We start from the raw sequence: 19,022 nt of genomic DNA, 5'->3' as shown, positions 1-19,022 counted from the left end.
TCAAGGAAACCTCATCTTATATTTCTTCCTAATTTTTTACTCTCACTCTCAAAATTTTCTCCGAATGACTTAAAAAAAAAAAAAAATTTAGTTACATTATAACTTAAAACTATAATATTATTCAATAAAATAAAAATTATTATATATTTTGAAAATTTAACTGGTAAATTATATATTTTTTACACACTTAATATAGATGTCAAATTTTGTGTCAATCGAAAATTATTTACTATATAATTTATAATCTTATATTTTATATATAATTTTAAATTACAAAAAATTGCAATTTAAACAATTTATTAATAATATATCTATTGATCTTTAATTTTCTATAAATTTTGCAAACATGAAGAATATAAGAAGAAGATGTAATCCAATAATGGATTTGTTAAAATTCACCTCCAATAAAAAAATATTAAGTAAGGTTGTAACTTAAAACTACAACTAATTTTGAAACTAAACTTTGTCCATATTTGATCAACAATTTTTATTCTTTTATGAAAATTTCATAACATGGAAAATATAATTGTGAATCCATATAAAAAGTAATCTCCACCACTCAAAATTAACCATTTCAACATGTAAAATTAAGTATGTCCCTAGATTTATTGATATTTAATTATTCTTAACATTTTTGCCTTGATAAAAGTAAAAATTTTAAATAATTTCATTTCACAAATTATCACGTGATAAGCTATGAATAATGGTAATAAAAGTAATGTTGCTGCGGGTTTCAACTTTCAAGTAAAAAATATTGTTTATCACTCATTATATTCTTTATAAAAGGGAGGGGGGACAATTTTCCCTTTATGTTAGAGAGAATGAGTAAATATCATAAATTCGTTACTTCCTTAGTTAAATTTACCGGAATCTTTTGAAGAAGTTATTGGTCATACACTACAAAGAAGAAAAAAAGTTAAGAATTGCATTATTATTTTCTTGGATTTTATTTGTAATCATGGTAATTTTGTTAGAATTAACTGCAAAGGTATTGAATAAAGGATATTTGCTCACTTTCATAACATAAATAGAAGAATCTTTTGGTTTAAAAAATAAGAGGGAGGAACTGTGAACTACCTAAAAAAACACTCAGTATATACCATCTTAAAAAAATTAATAGTTACACTACGAGCCAAATTAATAGATATACTATGGGTAAATTGTAGGCTACTAAGTTATATATTTAGGGTTTTCTAATTTTATTATTTTACCTGTTGTCTTTTTATTTAATTTCAATTTGTTTTTTAGTCAAAATTTAAAATACTTTTTTTTTTTTTTTTTTTTTTTTTTATATATTTGATTTGGCTTTGTGGCAAAAATCCATTTGAGTTAACAATAGGGATATAGTATATACTAATAATTTATTTATTTATTTATTTATTTGGTGATGTGGAACCTCGTCAAAGTAGGGCCTTTTGGATCCATCTATCAAGACTAAACCACAAATACACGATCTCACCCTGACAAAACCATGATGTGGATTACATATTTGAACATCATGATCAAAACACCTGTCTTCTATTTCATTTAGCACTCTTACAGCTGTCTCTCCCATTTATATTTCATTTCTATTTTGTCAGTGATGGAGCTAACTCATCAAGAATGACAAAATACTTCCCAACCTACCTTGAACTTAATCTGCCACACTTTTACCTAAAAGACAAAATGAGACACCTCTAATCTGACTCTTCTCCTCTCTATTGCCATCCCTACTTAAGAGACTAATTTATACAACATTCCCATGCAATCACAATATACGAGTCTCAAATACACGGGAGGCCCATCAAATGTGAGGATAACATGGGCAAAACTTCCATCCAATGTATTGACTTGACACAACACCAACACATGGTCATTTCTAGACACGTATTAGTTTCATATTGTATTCAAAACACTAGTAGACATGCGACAAATTTGAATAACATAAAACTGTTTCACAAATGTTTTCAAAAGCCTTGTAACTAAATTAACAATGATAGTTGCATTCAACATAAACATTTGTTATAGCTACAAATGTTCTCTAATGACTAATTTATCCACGATTTAAATATTTAGTCTTTCTCAAATATATCCAATTATAAATATATATATATATATATATATATACATACTTTCCTTGTCCACTAGTGCGAGCCAAATGTTGTCACAATATTGTTGTTTCATGTGTGTTGAGTGTGTCATGAGCGGAAACGCAAAACAAGTGGAAAAGGTAAATAAGATTAGGGAGTGCACTTCTTATATAACTTCGGACTTCCCATCCTATAATTACAACACAGTTTCTCTCCCCTCACAAGAGAAGAATCGCCACTATCACAATATCTCTCCCACACTTTTCCATATCCTCAAACACCGAGCTCCAAAACCATTCCTCACGATCTCTCTAATCACAGTCACCGACTCATATTTAAATTTATATATATATATAAAAAAATCCACCGCACCGAAATGGATAGCACCGGTTAGTCTCAGCTTTTGTTTTTTTCTTTCTTATTCCCTTTTATCAACGTTGCGTTTTTTGTGTGGCGGTGCTTTGATAATCGTACAGTTATCTAAAACGTGTTTCTTTCGTTTGAAAATGAACATTTCAATCCTTCTTAGTGATTAGATTCTGAGTTCTTTTCTTTTTGTTTCCGTTACTATAATATTTTTCTATGCAACCGAAACGGATTCGTTTGCCTCTGATTTTGATTTTATTTGTCAAAGCTTCAATGAGTCTAGGGCTAATTTGTTATTGTAATTGTGTGTTTTAGAGTTTTAATGATAGTTTGATTGGGGTTTTATGGGGGGTTTTGGAGGCTAATATGGTGAAAATAATGTGTTATATGATGTGCAATGCATTAGTGTTGTGTTTTTAATTTAAGTGACATTGGGGTTTATATGAGTTTGATTTGATTTCGGATTATTGTAAATAGTGTTGGATTTGATTTGATTTGATATATGAGATGTGAATGTGCCGGGGGAAGCAAATTCGTGGACTTAAATTGAATTCAGTCTTATTCATTTGAATTGTTATCATGTTCGGTTATTTTGTTATCTAGGAAATCAAAACGAGTTTTGGAATATGAGATTAATCTTTTGGTGATATATATAAATATATATATATATATATATATTCTTTATTGAGAATGTAAATATTGGAATTAATTGAGTTTTTTCGACAAATGTTGATGCACCTGGCAGAGAATTCTCAGGATATTGTAGTGCCGCCAGTCGAAGGTGTTGCTGGAGGGGGAACAGCCTATGGATGGAGTGATGATGGTGGTTTACATGGGTCGAATCCACTAAAGGGATCAATTGATCCCACAGAGGTTCAGACCGCAGATTTAGTGCATGTGTGGTTCATGCCAAGCACAATGAATGTTGGACCGCAAGAAATGCCCAGACATTTGGAGCCCGTAAGCATGATTATGTTATTTCTCACCAGTGCTTAATGCTTGAAATTGTTCATTATGTGCTACATTTCATGGTAGGGGATCTAGAGTTCTAATTTTCTGTTAACATGCATACACCAGTTTTTCTGTGACCGGGCATAAGATGCATGTTTGAGTTAATGTAGAGCCCTTTACATCCTAAGGGCACACACTTGTATTTATTGACTATTAACTATTCAGGTAATGTAGATTAGTTAATGTACTTATATATGCATGCTTATTAGTTCTCTTGAGATCTTGCATATGTGGGCTGTGGCCCATTGTTGTATAACAATTATGTTCAAAATGAATGTGGGTCCTTTACACTCCTAGACATATGCGTGTAATGAGGAATTGATCATGTAATACACCTTAATCAATATGCTCACATTTATTCTCGTTGGTTTGCCCAAAATAATGCATAGAATTTCTTGCTTTCGACACGAAATTACTTCTTTTGTGGGGTCAAGGAGAGGTGATTGGTAGGTAGCCTTACCCCCAATTTGTTTTTGGAGAGGTTGATTCCCAGTGCTTTCAACAAACATTGTGTTCTACTGAATAGCGTTTTCATTCTAATTTTAGCTTGAACCTTGTGTTCGATATGATACACACCGTTTTCTTTTCAATATGATATAAAACATGATATTAATACTACTGAATTGTTGAAGTATTATCTAGATTATTTAAAACAAAAAAAGGACGCGGAGTTTTGACATTTAATTCCACCCCTGTTGGATGATAGTTTGCTGTGGCATTTCTGATTTATAAAATCTACAGGACAGATTTCTCTTCTCTCCCCATCACATCCCAAATGATAAAAAGAGCGGCACTACACTACAACCCCCATTTGGGGGCTTCAATCAGCATTCGCCACATGCATTGGGAATCGGATGGGAGAAGAGACCGGAGGTGGAGACTTTAAGATAGGCTTTTTTGTCTGGCATCACGCAGACAAAGTATCATTGACATTTTGGATTTGTTTTCATTTTTGTGTGCATAAATTTGAATTCAATCCTCTGTGTCCCTTGTAAATGGAGTAGTCTCTTTGCAATAAAATAAATCTTTACCTATAAATAAAAAATTTTGAAAAAAAGATTTGGTTCACAATCTTGACTGCAACTGGTAACTTATTTTTTGGGTGGGGATGCTGGAGAGTGTTAAGGGGCCCGTGATTCTAGAAAATTTTAACTATTTTGTGCATATTTGATCCCCTTTCTTGTTGGCGATTCTATATTTGTTGCTTTCATGTGTAGAATTGAATTTTTCTTTCTTTAGTTTTATCCTGTCTTGTTGGTAAGCTTAAAGTCAAACACTTATTCTGTTACCATAGTGACTTGCTTCTAAAATTTGGTTTATCTTGAAGATAAATCTCCTGGCAGCTAGAAATGAGAGAGAAAGTGTTCAAGTTGCTCTACGTCCAAAAGTTTCTTGGGTTGGTTCAGGTGTGGCAGGGGTTGTGCAGGTTCAGTGTAGTGACTTATGTTCAACATCTGGTGACCGGTTAGTTTCTTTAATACACATTGTACTGGGTATAGCTATATCCCCTTCGTAATCAGCTGATGTTGGCTGTGGCAGGTTGGTTGTTGGACAATCAGTAAGGTTGCGGCATGTTGTGCCCATATTAGGTGTTCCAGATGCTCTTGTGCCCCTTGATCTTCCAGTCGGTCAATTAAACCTACTTCCAGGGTACTGACCACATTAATTATCTTATGGCGCTTTTTATTATTATTTTTAATATAAAAAATACAACTGCTGGCTATTGATGTCCAAACTGAGTTTGTTCGCTTTTCCCCCTGCTGCAGAGAGACCACTGCAGTATGGGTTTCCATCGACATTCCAAGCACGCAAGCCCCAGGTCAATATGAGGGGGAGGTCATCATTACTGCTGTAAAGACAGATGCAGAGTGAGTATATTTTTCTTAACCTAGTTACTTCTATTGTGTTGCCAACTTATGCATTTATTTCATATGGTTGATTAGGATCCTATTAAAATAGGGCAAATTACAAAGACCATCCCTGTTGTATGCCCTTAAAATATAGAGCTCCCATGTGTTTTATTTTGTGACACCCACTTCCCTTGTGGTTTGCTCTATGAGGCATTTCCGCAAACTTTAATGGAATTTGATGATGTGGCAAGTGTCAACATCACCTATTGGGAAAGAATTAAAACAATTCTACTCGAAAGCTTATGCCTTGTGAACAGCCATAAACACAAATGAGGATTGAAGAAGAAAGATAGATAGAAAACCGAAAATGTGAGTATAGAAGTGATATTTTTCTTAAATTCTTTCTCAGTAGGCCATGTTAGCATTTTCCATTCCATCAAATTTCATTTAATTTAGCAGAAATGCCTCATAGAGCAAACCACAGGGGAGTAAGTGTCACAAAATAAGGCACACGGTAGCTTCATGTTTTCAGAGTATACCGCATGGGTGATTTTTGTTTTCAAAATATGGACATGAAGTTATCTGTGTTATCTATTCTGACTTTTGCAGATCTCGATCACAATACATGGGCAAAGCTGAGAAGCATCAACTTTACAGTGAACTTAGGAGCTGTCTTGACATTGTGGAGCCCATTGATGGAAAACCACTGGAAGAAGTGGTGGGTTTCTGAATCTATTTTTGCATATAATTTAATTTTTCTGTTGATCTTGGCAATATATAAGCTGTTCATATGAGCATTTGTTTTTTAGGTAGAAAGAGTGAAATCTGCCAGTACATCTTTAAGAAGAGTTCTTCTGTCTCCATCCTTTTCTGAATTCTTTTCAGATAATGGGCCAGTTGATATAATGGATGAAGATGCTATTTCAAACCTTTCAGTACGTGTGAAGTTAAATTTGACAGTTTGGGACTTCATTCTGCCTGTAACTCCGTCTCTTCCTGCAGTGTTTGGTGTATCCTATATGTTTTAAATTAAGTATTTGGGAAGTTAAACTTTGCTTTTGTTACACATTGTATTCAAGTCTCACACAAGTCCAGTTAATAAAGGAGATCTAAGCAAACCAATCAGTAAAGTTATATACAAGGTGGAGTTCAAGCCAAAATAAGACACTAGTAGTAGTCCATTAGAAGCTTGTAAATTAATGGACATGTCTTAATGAAGACAAAAGATTTAATTGAAGTGTTTGCTTGTGTCCTTCAACTATATTTTAGATATCTGATACTGTAATTGAGGATCGTTTTGGTGTTGAACATGGGACTCAAGAGTGGTATGAGGCATTGGACCAACATTTCAAATGGCTTTTGCAATTTAGAATCAGCCCATATTTTTGCAGATGGGGTGACAGCATGCGTGTCTTGACATACACCAGCCCATATCCAGGTAATTTACTGAATCAAGGCAAAAAATTCCCTTAAGTCATTATTAACAGTATTTCTTATTCAAAACCTGTCCTGTCTTTGTTGTAATCAGAATAGTTTTAGAAAATAGACGTGCTGAATCTTTTGTAATTTTCGTTTTTGTTATTCTAGCCGACCATCCAAAATCAGATGAATATTTTTCAGACCCGCGACTAGCGGCATATGCCGTACCATATAGTAAAGCTGTCTTCGGGTATACAGTCAGTTGTCCATGTTCGCGCTTCTGTCAGTATATTTTCAATGAAAACTGATGAGTTTCCACCCACTTGTTGATATGCAACAGAAGTGAAGCAGCGAAGGATTACTTGCTGAAAGAAATTGAGATATTGAGGACAAAGAATCACTGGAAGAAGGCTTATTTTTACTTGTGGGATGAGGTATGACCACTGTTGTAAAATGACAGCAAAAGGGTGCTGTTGGTTGTTATGATAATGAGAGCACAAGCCTTGGTCTAATTTTTATTTTTGGCCAGAAGATAAACAATTCCTTGGACAATACGTGGTTATTTGTTTTCACTCTACAGCTAAAAAAAAGATTCACAAAACAGTGGTGTAGAGATTATTTTCACACTTTTTCGCACTTTGACAGAATGCACAATGAAATACTATCATTTTTTTCTTCTTGTATTGCTTTGACTTGTGTTAATGCTTAATCTCAATATTTATGATGGTTCCTGAAGCAATGCCTTTCTCTATGATTTGCTTGATGAGCTGATGTGCCTGCATTAATTTTTGACAGCCTCTAAACTTGGAACAATATGATTCCATTCGCAAAATGGCTAGTGAGATTCATGCTTATGCTCCTGATGCACGTGTTTTAACTACTTACTACTGTGGTATGAATTCCCTTCCTTCTGTTTTAATTACTCATTTTTTTGGCTATGATGTTAGTTTGTTTCTCTCCTGTTCTTTCTTCACGGCTTTTTTTGTATGATTCTGGAGATTTTCATGATCTTGTGGCCTTCTGTTTTCATTAGGAAGATCTTCCAGCTGAGCGCCACAGTCCTTATTTTATTTTTTTTCCTTTCTTTTGTTCCCCCCTCTTCTTTTTTCTCGCATGTGTGTGCACTCATGGTGTTATGACACTATTTCATAAATGGCAGAATTAATTTTATTAGGTATAAAGAAAGGGAAAGATGATGCAAACATTGCAGCAGTTGAGGAAGGAGGTGCAAAAAATCGGTTATATGACAATTGATTAATTAATTAAATTTATTTTTAGGGGTGTATATATATATATATATATTATATTTGAAATAAGTTATGTTTATTTTGGATTTAAGAAGTATGTAACAATAATGAAATGTTTGGAAATATATCTAAAATTAATTTAAAGACAATAAATATTGTTTAAAGTATGAACAAAAGAGTTCAAATAAACAACATTCAACATAAAATAGAACAACTGAATTAAAAAATTATTTTTTCTTCTTGAGTGCATGCTTGACACGTTTGTGTCTGTGTCAGATACATGTCCATGTCGGATACGTGTCCGACACCAGTACGTTGGTAATTTTGCCGTGCCGTGCTTCCCAGCATGACGGTTACCTCCTAAACACCGGTAGATCATCCCTTTGGGTTAAAGCCCTGGTCTATGATCTCTCTCTTAGAGGATCTAAGAGTTCTAATAAAGGAAGATGTGGTTTAAGGATAGTTGGAGGGGGATTATATAAAATATTTATAGGTGAATATCATTTGAATGATTACGCTGGGGAATTGAGAATTTAACTAGTTACTAGTGTTAGAAATTTAGGTGAAGAAGTGGGCCAGAAAGATGAAAATACGAATAGTTCAAGGTATGCTATTTACATTAAGGTTTGGAATCCTCTTGGTGATGGTGGTCTTATGTGTTGAATATATTGTTTGTCAAGATTTTCTATGAAAAATGTCTTAACAAGATTGTTATAATTAATAAAGCAATTGATGAATGAAGGAAAAGTACCTTGGCACCTATCTATGAGATTTTATGAATAAAAGACTGAGTAGAAGTTAAAGATCAAGAAGCTTTCTTTTGGCGGCAATTAGAATTGAACTTTTGAATTCTTTCTTTGATTTGTCATTCCATTCACAAGGCCAAGCTTTTTAATTTTTGGGGGAAACATCATGTAAAACTATAAACTTGTCTAAATTGTTCACGCTGAAGTGCATTTTTTTTTGTAGATGTTGAATCAGGGTTGTTTTAGTGTGAAAAGATTTATTCTGTGACCTAGTTTTTCCCTAATTCAATATAATAGCTTGTAGTTTTTCTGGGAACTTATTTGAGAATGATTTTTATGGCTGAAATTTATTTATTTTCAATTTTTTTTACTAATGATGCATATGGGTGTGTGGTTCTTTTTCATTGAAAAGTATTTATCTTTATTTTCTCTATTCATGTTTGATATTGTTAAAATGTCAGAATGTTATCTCCTTTGTCAGCCTACAGTTGGACTTAATTTTCTCTTTTGGGTGATAATCATAGAGTTTTATAGGGGCTAGTATGGTTTCCTTGTTTGATTTACACTTTATGTATATGCATGTGTGCATGCACATGCTCAGTTAATTTGAACCTTTGTTTACATTTTTATATATTTCTAACCTTAATTTTTTGTCTTTTGTGTAGGACCAAGTGATGCACCTCTTGCACCTACTGCTTTTGAGGCTTTTGTAAAAGTTCCAAACTTCCTGCGGCCTCATACTCAAATTTATTGTACAAGGTATTGTTTTCAATTGGGCTTTCTAAATGCCAAGATTTTTTCACTCAGTTTTAGAATATGCACTTCTTGGTACTTAAATTTCTTTATTAAGTCTGCTCGTTTTGGTACTTGGATTTCTTTATTAAGCCTGCTTGTTTGAGCAAGGAGAGGACTGGCAGATGAATTTGTAATCCACATGTAACTTGCAAATGATTCTAGTTTATACTGGAAGAATGATGGTTTCCAGTTCATGTATCAAGCTGAGTTTTTAGGAACAATGATTTTATCTAAATAAATACATTATTAACATTGGCTATTTGCCTTGACTAAATGGATTGGGTTCCTCATCTCACTGCAAAGCAGAAAGTTGGGTCAGAATTGGAAAATATTTTGATGTGCATGACCCTCTATATGTGTTTCCTATGTCATGAAATTTTTAAGTGAATGGTATGCCTTGAGTTCATGTTATAGTCCTAAGGACTTCAATTTTGTCTCTGGGAAGTGGCCATGACCTTAAATTTGAAGTCCAAAATATGTCATGCTCATTATTATTGAATATCTGGTTGAGATTGTGTTTGGGCTATCCTGGTGACTTATTTTATGCCATTGTGCTTGAACTGACTGTACCCTGCATGACGAGCACCTTTTACTGAATATCTTTCTCAAACAGCACCATTATGTTTGCTTCAGAACTCAGGCAGTCTTCACTCTTATCATATGCATGTTATCAAACTTGATCTTAGGTTTGGTCATTTGTGGTTAAAGATTTGAAGGTAAAGACCCACTGGCCTTGATATATGAAGTGTGCAGAACTGCCATGTTGAACTTCGTTTTCTCTGATGACTTGTATCTTACATGTATTAAGAGGGTTCTCCCTCAACTCTTTTTGATAAGTATATGAGCGCATATCACTGAAATCATACGATACAGCTGACAGTTAGTCAAAGGTTCTTTGTCACCTGAAAAGATTTAAACTTTATTTATTGCAGTGAGTGGGTGCTTGGCAATCGAGAGGATTTGGTCAAGGATATTATTGGTGAACTGCAACCAGAGAGTGGTGAAGTAATGTTCAACTAGATCTGTTCCCTTGGCTCTGAAATTTACTTTTCTTTAATATGTTACATATAATGTGGTTATTTATTTATTTTTCATTCATGATAAAAGATATCAGAAAGATATGAGGTAGTGTTCCTGAATATACATCTTTATTACTTATCAAAAAAAATATATATATCAGAAAGATATGTTTTCTCATTTCATCTTTGCAGCTTTTCCTGTTTATAGTTTTTCCAAAAATTTAGTTGCATTTACAGGACTGACTAATGCACACTGACACTATTGATTTGACATGTTAGGATCTAACCAGCACTTAGATTATATGGTTAATTTCCCTTTTTTTGTTTGATTTATTTTTTCTTCTAGTTAAAATTATAATGAATATAATAACTACCAGTAACCATGGGTGTGGTTTGTCAGACATGACAACCAGAACTCTCTGGTCCTGAAATCTTATTCGAATTTTTCTATTGAGAGATATAAATATTCCTTTGGGGTAAGTGTTTCTGTGTCTGGGTTTTAGTTTGCAAGCATGTCTAAGCCTACGTAGTTCCTAATTGCCTTGGTAACTGGTTACTGCAGTCTGTTCAGGCTTGGATGTGTCTCTTGATAGTGTGTATAAGAGGAATGAGCAGGTTACTGGAGATGCCGACTGCTTGGTTAGTAAAAGCTATGTAGAGTTGAATTACTGACTCAGGGTAAAGCCTTTGGAGCTTAAATTCCATGTTTAAATTAACAACTAACAACCAGCAGTCAATGCAAAGATGTACCAATTGAGTTTAGGTGATGGTTGAAATTGTGTGGTTTTACCAGCCAGTTGTAGCTCAGTTACCTCAGATAAGACTGTAAGAGGTGGTTTGTATAAGCCATCTGAGGTAGGGAGAACATCGTAACCACGACTACTTAAAATCATGTGCTCTGAGACATGGCTAATTTCTGTAAAATAATAATAAATCCACTTGAAGATATGGATTTTTAAGTGGCAGCTGGAAGATTTTTTCAAATTTTTTTTACTTTGGTAAGTAAGGAATCATGAATATGTCATATATTACATCATGATGTCAGGCAGAAACTGAAAGGGATGAAACTAAGAGCACATTTGAATATTAGAAAACAATTCTTATAGCCTTTACTGTTGTGAGTTTGGCTTGAAAACAAGAAGACAGGACCTGAATATAAACTTTTTCACCAATTCTTGAAATTTCATCACATTTGTTTAGATGTGGTGTTATTTATGGGATGTTCAGAATCACTTTATGGTAATAAAGTTTGGCATTTACTCCTCCTAAGAAGGCCTAAAATAAAGGTTCTACTTACGTTCTTGACTGTCATGCTTGAGATCCTTGGTTGGTTGTAGTCCATACTTTCTCATACTTGGTTAAAAAAGTGCCCAAGAATTATCAAAGCAAATTCATTGCCATATATTATTGCTTATGTAAAACAATTGCTCATGGGTTGTTGGATCTGCATCTTGATAGCATCGAGGAATTGTGATGTAGCACGCTGATTGTAACCTTTTTTTTTCTTTTCTTTTTTCTCAAAACAATGTTTGTAGCTATAAATTTGTGCAAGTTGAATCTGAACCTAAAAGCAAGAATGAAAGTTTCACTGGCAAAAGAAAAGTGGTATGGGTTACAAGTTGATAGTTTTCTAAGCAGAGAGTAATGGGCTTGAGCTCAAACCTTATTATAGTTACAGTATCCTCTCTTACTTAGAAAGCATGGCATGTGTGTGGTAAGTTGCTTTGGCTATATGACACATTTGACATAGAGTTTACCTCCTCAGCCTGTCATGTTAAAGTGAAGCACCGACAAATTTTTTGTTTTACTGCTACAATACCATGCCGGCAGGATATTTCCATAGGCATGATCCAGTAGATGTATCACTGATCTTGTACATGTTATCTGCATCTATTTATGTATTTTTTGGTTGATGACTGCAAATGCATTTTTGGACAAATTTGACCATAAATATTGCCATGCAGCTAGGCTATTGTACATGTAATGTCAGTGATGGCAACTTCAGGCTCCTTTTGTACATTGGGGTTATAGATTGTCATCTTAAGTGCATTGCTTCTACTTTGCAGTGTTGTAATGAACAATGTGCTTTGTTTGCTTACTCATTGAAAGCTAGCTCTTCTTGAATATTGAATGGTGTTTACATTTTTGTAATCAAAATGATTTAGCAAGTTTCTAGCTTTCTTTGGATAATGCCTTATGAGTGTGAAGTTTAACTATGAGCTCTCCGATATTGGCATCTGAAACTTGTGGCTTTCTCATTTATTTATTTAGGTGTGAAAATGTTTTATGTTGTATGCTGATGTATTCTATTTCTATTTATGAACAAAGTTTAGCTACAAAATTAATTGTAACCTTAGTTTACAAACTTATTTAATATCTTTTTATTGGAGGTAAATTTTGACAAATCCACCATTGGATTATATCTTCTTCTTATATTCTCCATACTTGCAAAATTTCAAGAAAATTAAAGATAAAGAGCTATGTTATCAATAATTTTTTTTAATTGCAAGTTTTTGCAATTTAAAATTATGCACAAAATATAAACTTATAAATCATATAGTAAATAATATCCGATTGACATAAATTTAACATGTGTATTAAGAGCGTGAAAAACATGCAATTCAACGGTTAGATTTTCAAAATATGTTATAATATTTATTTTATTGAGTGAGTTTGTAGCCTTAAGCTACAACCAATTTTGTAGCTAAACTTTGTCCTTAGCTGAATATGCTGTAATCTACTTAATAGTCTAAAGTTTAATTCATTATTTTTTTACGAAATCAGTGAAGGCTGAATGAGATATATATTGTTGCCATTTTCAGTCAAGTATGTTTAAGAAGTGAATTTTCTCCTGATTGCTGTTGTCACCAAATGCATGATAACCCTTAGATGTTCAAGTAAAAGATGTATGTTTGGATTGCATAATACCTATTATAGGGCATTAAGTCTATTACTTGCTGAAAGGAGGTAACTTTGTCTTACATGTAGGAGTGGTGGACATATGTGTGCATGGGACCATCTGATCCCCATCCCAATTGGCACCTTGGGATGCGAGGAACACAACACCGTGCTGTTTTTTGGCGGGTATGGAAAGAAGGTGGCACAGGGTTCTTATATTGGGGTGCCAACTGCTATGAGAAAGCATCAGTTCCCAGCGCTGAGGTATGTGCCTGGCCTCGTGGTCGTTTATCATTTAAAAACACCATTTGTGTGTGTGCTGAAATATTTTGTATGCTTCTGAGCAGATTAGATTTAGGCGTGGCCTTCCTCCTGGAGATGGAGTTTTGTTCTACCCTGGTGAAGTGTTCTCCTCTTCACATGAACCAGTTGCTTCAGTTAGACTAGAGCGCATTCTCAGTGGTTTGCAGGTGAGACAAACTTTTTCATTTTTTATTGGTAAGTTACACATGCACTGATGCACCCCAATGAGTTTTGACCTATGACCTCACCCTCCACCCAGGAAGTGTCACTTGAGCCACTGCTCACTGGCCAAACTTTGAATTGATTCTTTCTGTCACCCTCAAAACTTTTGAATGTCAAGAAATGCTTCTTTTTTCCCCCTTATTTTGGGAGAGAGGAGTTCTCTCTCTTTTTTTTTGGGGGGGGTGGGGTGGGGTTGTGCTGTAAGAACTGGTTTGATTTGACAGCTTCCAATTGTTTAGAAGAATCTGAGGTGGAAGTAATATAATATATCTAACAATTTTGAACCCTTTGAAAATGTCTAGCAATATTTAAGATCCCATAATAATCTGTGATAATTGTCATAATCACAATGGTTGCTCCTACTTTTAATGACTTTCATTTTTCCTTTGAATATTCTTCATTATCTTCATGCTATTTCATTAATTTATCCCTTCTTGCTTATACCATTGAATCATTGATTAAACATAACATTTCACAAATATTTTCCTTTGGTTTCTAAGTTTGAGTCTTAACAATTTTTTTCCCTGTGGGTGGTGTTGAGTACTATTCTAATCTTTAGTTTGCAAAAGTTAGTATGCATGTTTGTTTAATATTTGTCTGGGTGCTTTATTAGGACATCGAGTACCTGAAGTTGTATGCTTCAAGATATGGTAGGGATGAAGGTCTTGCTCTTTTGGAGAAGACAGGGGTATACCTTGGTCCCGAGCGTTACACACTTGAGCACATGCCTGTTGATGTAATGCGGGGTGAGATCTTCAACATGTGTCGGTCATGAAGAAAGCTTTACGCACACTTCACAACATATGGCAGAAATGAAAGATTTCTCTTTCGGAAAAGACGCGTGAATCACACACTAGAAGATATGCAGTTAGATCTTCAACATGGACAGATATAGATATCAGTTTCTTACTGAGTGCACTGTCTGATTTTTATAGTAGTTTTCTACATTCATAGTTTCCCTTTCCTAGATAAATTAGTAAAGACAAGCTCGGGAACTTTTGTGCGACAGTGACGATGTGAACCCACATACTAGCACATGCACATAGGGGTTTAGTTGCACATAGGCAAATGTAATTTTGTATGAGACAATGATGGATTATTCCGAGGTTCATTTCAGCACTAAGTTGTCTGGCATGATACAATGTCGTTGACTCCACTAGCTGACTTCTTAGGTCTTGTGTTATGTCCCTGGTTGTTCAATACTGTTTACTGGTATAGGTGCTAGTTTAAATTGCCTTGTTATTGTAAGGAATTTCAGCCTCTGGTTTAATCTTGTTTGTAAATGATTAGGCTCTCTTTTTCGGCCTGGTCTGGACTTGCCTTAGTTGCTGGACCACTTGAATCTTGATATTTTTTATTGAAAGTTTTAGACCCTGATCTATTATATTGCGGTGAATTATTCTCTTTTGGATGTTACCAGAATCGTTCAGAATTTTTGGTTTTGTCCTTTTCCAGTTTTAGATGCTGAACCGTAGGATAAATTTGTGTTAGCCTTCCATATAAAGCGAGGAAGGCCAAAGTTAGCTTAGGTTATGAAAATCAACGGTGAGAGTTTTTGTCCTAATTCTTAAAAAAAGCGTTACGCAATAGTGAGAGTAAATTTGTAAAGAAGAGAGCGAGATGGATTGTATTAATAGCATTAGAGCATCCGTAGCAGCTGGTGCAAAAATTATGCCATTTTGCCACATCAAATGCCTATTTTATTATTTTACCACATCATTTTACAATATCTCATTTATCAGATATTTTATAATTCAATTCTATACATTAAATAATATTTACTACACATTAAAATATATTAAAATAATATTTACTACACATTAAAATATATTATTTTGGTTTACCACATTTGTCCGTACTGTTGCAAATTTGCAACGGTATGGACACAAAATGGTATATGTGCCAAATATATGTAACATCTGCTAGGGAGCTATTTTTTGTGTTTGGTGTAAATATTTGGCACATATCCCACATCTACTGTGGGTGCTCTGGCAAGAGCTCCTTGGCCTTGTGTGAAGGTGGCCTTTGGGAAAGGAAAGGGGTATTTTATTTTTCTATTTTGATTCTTGTAACAGTGCTCTTTTTCCCCCCAAAACAGCAACAATATTAAATCTATAAACTACAATTTTTTTTTAGTATGGTTGACATCAATGATATGTTTGTTGTGATTGGTATATAATAAAAATGGTATTAGTGGTGAATTTAGTTGAAAGTGTTGTTACTTCAACCACAACAGGCCATGTTAATATTTATGAAAAATATTTGGTTCAAAAAGTATTTATAAATAAACTTGTGAAAAGTGTTTTCTGCTCAGCATTATTTTAAAGGACAGAGACCATTTTTTGCGCTTAAAGTTTGCCTTATTTTTCAATTTGGTCCTCAGGGTTTAAAAAATTGCAATTAAATACATAGTTTGTAAAATTATCTAATTTGGTTGGCGCGCTAATTTGAACATTAATGTAACCTTGAAATTACATACTACTAGCCATAAAAAAAAGGGTACATACTTGTCATTCAAGTGGAGTAAAAACATAACCATTATTCTATATATTCAGTTATTCACTACTATTATCACATGGAAATGTGTTATTGACTTGAAATATAGTTTTATTTATTTATTTTTTTTAATTTTTAAGAAAAAAAGACACTTTCTGAATTTGAATTGAATTTGCAGGAAAAGTTCTGTATTTCAGGTTTGGTTGATGAGAAAATATTGAGGAAATTCAAGTTCTTAAAATGAAAAAATATATATGGTAATCTTTTAACAAACTTTTGAAACTCATAGGACTAAATTTGAAAATGAGAAGAACTTTAATGATTGAATTGAATAATTTTAAGAATATGAAGGATGTGATTGTTGCGTTTAAGTTTTAGGATTTAATTGAAAAAATTGTCAAACTTTTAAGCATCAAAGTTAGTGTTTACCCAAAAAATTATACTCAAAAGTCAATAGAAGTCCTAAAACATTGGGAAAACTCACGAATTGACGATCTTGTGTGGACTATATATGAGATCATATTGTCTCGAAATGTATGACAATTATGAAATATGGGAAACTCATTTAGAAATAAGCTTTAGAAAGTTTCTCTCCCAAAAAAAAAGAAAAGCTTAGAAAGTGATTTACAGTGAAAAAAGAAAAGAAAAAAAAGAAAAGAGAGGAGCCTAGAAAGTAATTTGGAAAGAATTTTAACTTCATTTGAGCTTATAGCTCATCAATTGGTGCAGAACCCGTTATTTTGCATATGACAAGTATGACTAACTTTCATAAACTTTTCCTGTGTTAACTCATAAGGCCATTCTTGGGGTATTCTCTCTTTGGCAAACTGCGAGGAAACTTTCAATCCTAACAAAACTAATAATAATGTACAACGTAGTAATATTATGCCATTCTTTTCAAAGATGGAAATCTGGGTTAAATTTGTATTATTTCTAATGAAAGTCCAAAAAGAAAAAAACTATGAAGACAAATGAGATTCTTGTACTAGTAGTGCTGTCAAATAGAAGTATAAAGAAACCAAAAGATCGCTTCTCTCTCTCTGACCCTTCATCCCCAACCTCTTTTTTCTTCTTTCCCCTTATGAATGAATTATTATTCATTGGCCCATGCATTTACAAGGCATCTAGATTATATATATATCATTGCAAGTTTGGTTCTTATAGCCAGGCACCCTTTTGTAAAGGCAAAAGAGGTAGGAAGTGGGCATGTAACTATCAAGATTCAAGGTGGACCTTTTGCAGCATATTGGAATCAGAAAAGGCAAAAGGGTGTAAAAGCAACTAGAAGATAATCAAATTTGTGATGATTACTAATGGGTCTGTATCTTATTTATTTACCCTTTTTGACATTGTGCAACTCTTGCCACCAGCTGTATATCTTTTTCAAATTTTACGTCTCAATATTGAGAAAAATGAGTGAAATATCAAATATCACAATAGATGCCCATTGGTCAGTTTTCTTTAAGCTTAGAGCTAGTCAAAATACATTGCTTTAAGTTTTAACAAGTGGGAGTGTGGGATGGCTAGCCAATTTTTTTTTTTAATCTACTTTGAGCCAATAGATTTTCTAACTACTAGCAACCAAAATCACGTGTTTTAAACTTTCAACACGTTTGTGAGTGGTGAGTGCTACCAAATATTGGTCTAGAAATATTGCGTACTGCTTTATTTCTCTTAAGCTTTTGTCTCAATTATTGGGAAGAATTGGTCTTTCTATTATCTGAAAAAAAACAAGTGAAGAAAGCAAAGATTTTTATCCAATCCATGGTTCCACATCTGCAATTTATTAGTGACAGAACCCACCAGGAATCCCTTTAGCATATCCAAATTAAGTGGTATTCTAATGACTTTATAGGACATAAAAAGTTCTTCCAATAATTTTGTATTATACTCACTGGTTAAGCCTTGAAATTCCCTCTCGTATTCACAATATATATAAATATAAAATATGTTTTGTTTGGTTTTTAGTCAATTTCCCAAGCACTCCCAAATTTATGTGGCTCTTGATTCGTCCATTATTGCAAACCAACACTTTGCTCAATCATGATGATCCAACTTTGAAGAGTCACCACAGCCCTTTACCCCATTATTCTCTGTGTCTCTCACTTTCTATCTACTGTGATTTTCCCTTTTTGGCCATCGCCTCTTTTCATCAGTATGGGTTTGGATTAACTTGTTTCTAACTTTCTATTGGTTTATTAAATAAGTTATTAATGTACTGTTTTTGAAGACTTATTTTCTTTCATTGGTATAATTATACTTCTAACAACTTTCAGCAACTAAATGAGAAAAATTTTCAGAAAAAAACTAAATCCAAAAACGCACCCCATTAAATGAGAGAGGTTCTAGAGGATTAGGTTTCAAACAACATATAACATGATATCAGGATTCCCTGCTAGGGTCAAAGTTCAAAACTATGGAACTTGCAGAAGAATCAAAATACTACACAGGATATCTTTGACTTTTCAGTTTGACGCCAATTTACTTTTGCACAAGGCTAGCTATGTAGTCCAATTTTCAAGAACAAAATATGCTGGGGGGAGTTTTAGGGGCTTTCTTTGGGGCTTGGGCTCCAAGAAAA

The 19,022-nt window shown here is 33.7% G+C and overlaps 1 protein-coding gene across 3 annotated transcripts; it reads left to right on the top strand.

Annotated features, from left to right (window-relative positions):
• The first annotated feature begins 2,194 nt into the window (after positions 1–2,194).
• LOC126712204 (uncharacterized) lies at positions 2,195–15,341 on the top strand. Of its 3 annotated transcripts, none has more exons than XM_050411438.1 (16): positions 2,195–2,458; positions 3,181–3,395; positions 4,774–4,910; positions 4,986–5,096; positions 5,213–5,314; positions 5,906–6,014; positions 6,106–6,306; positions 6,566–6,734; positions 6,884–6,965; positions 7,059–7,149; positions 7,511–7,607; positions 9,374–9,467; positions 10,436–10,508; positions 13,511–13,684; positions 13,768–13,890; positions 14,559–15,341. In XM_050411438.1, the coding sequence occupies exons 1-16, from the start codon at positions 2,446–2,448 to the stop codon at positions 14,718–14,720; spliced, it is 1,953 nt and encodes a 650-aa protein (XP_050267395.1). In that variant the 5' UTR covers positions 2,195–2,445; the 3' UTR covers positions 14,721–15,341. The 3 variants fall into 3 exon arrangements, with proteins under 3 accessions (XP_050267395.1, XP_050267394.1, XP_050267396.1); XM_050411437.1 differs by having other exon boundaries at positions 2,196–2,458; positions 7,056–7,149; XM_050411439.1 differs by lacking the exon at positions 2,195–2,458 and having other exon boundaries at positions 3,190–3,395; positions 4,967–5,096; positions 7,056–7,149.
• Positions 15,342–19,022: the final 3,681 nt, after the last annotated feature.

Source organism: Quercus robur, chromosome 2, assembly GCF_932294415.1.
Source record: "Quercus robur chromosome 2, dhQueRobu3.1, whole genome shotgun sequence".
Taxonomy (NCBI): Eukaryota; Viridiplantae; Streptophyta; class Magnoliopsida; order Fagales; family Fagaceae; genus Quercus; species Quercus robur.
The sequence above is the reverse complement of the archived record's forward strand: the minus strand, read 5'-3'. Positions and strand labels throughout refer to the sequence as shown.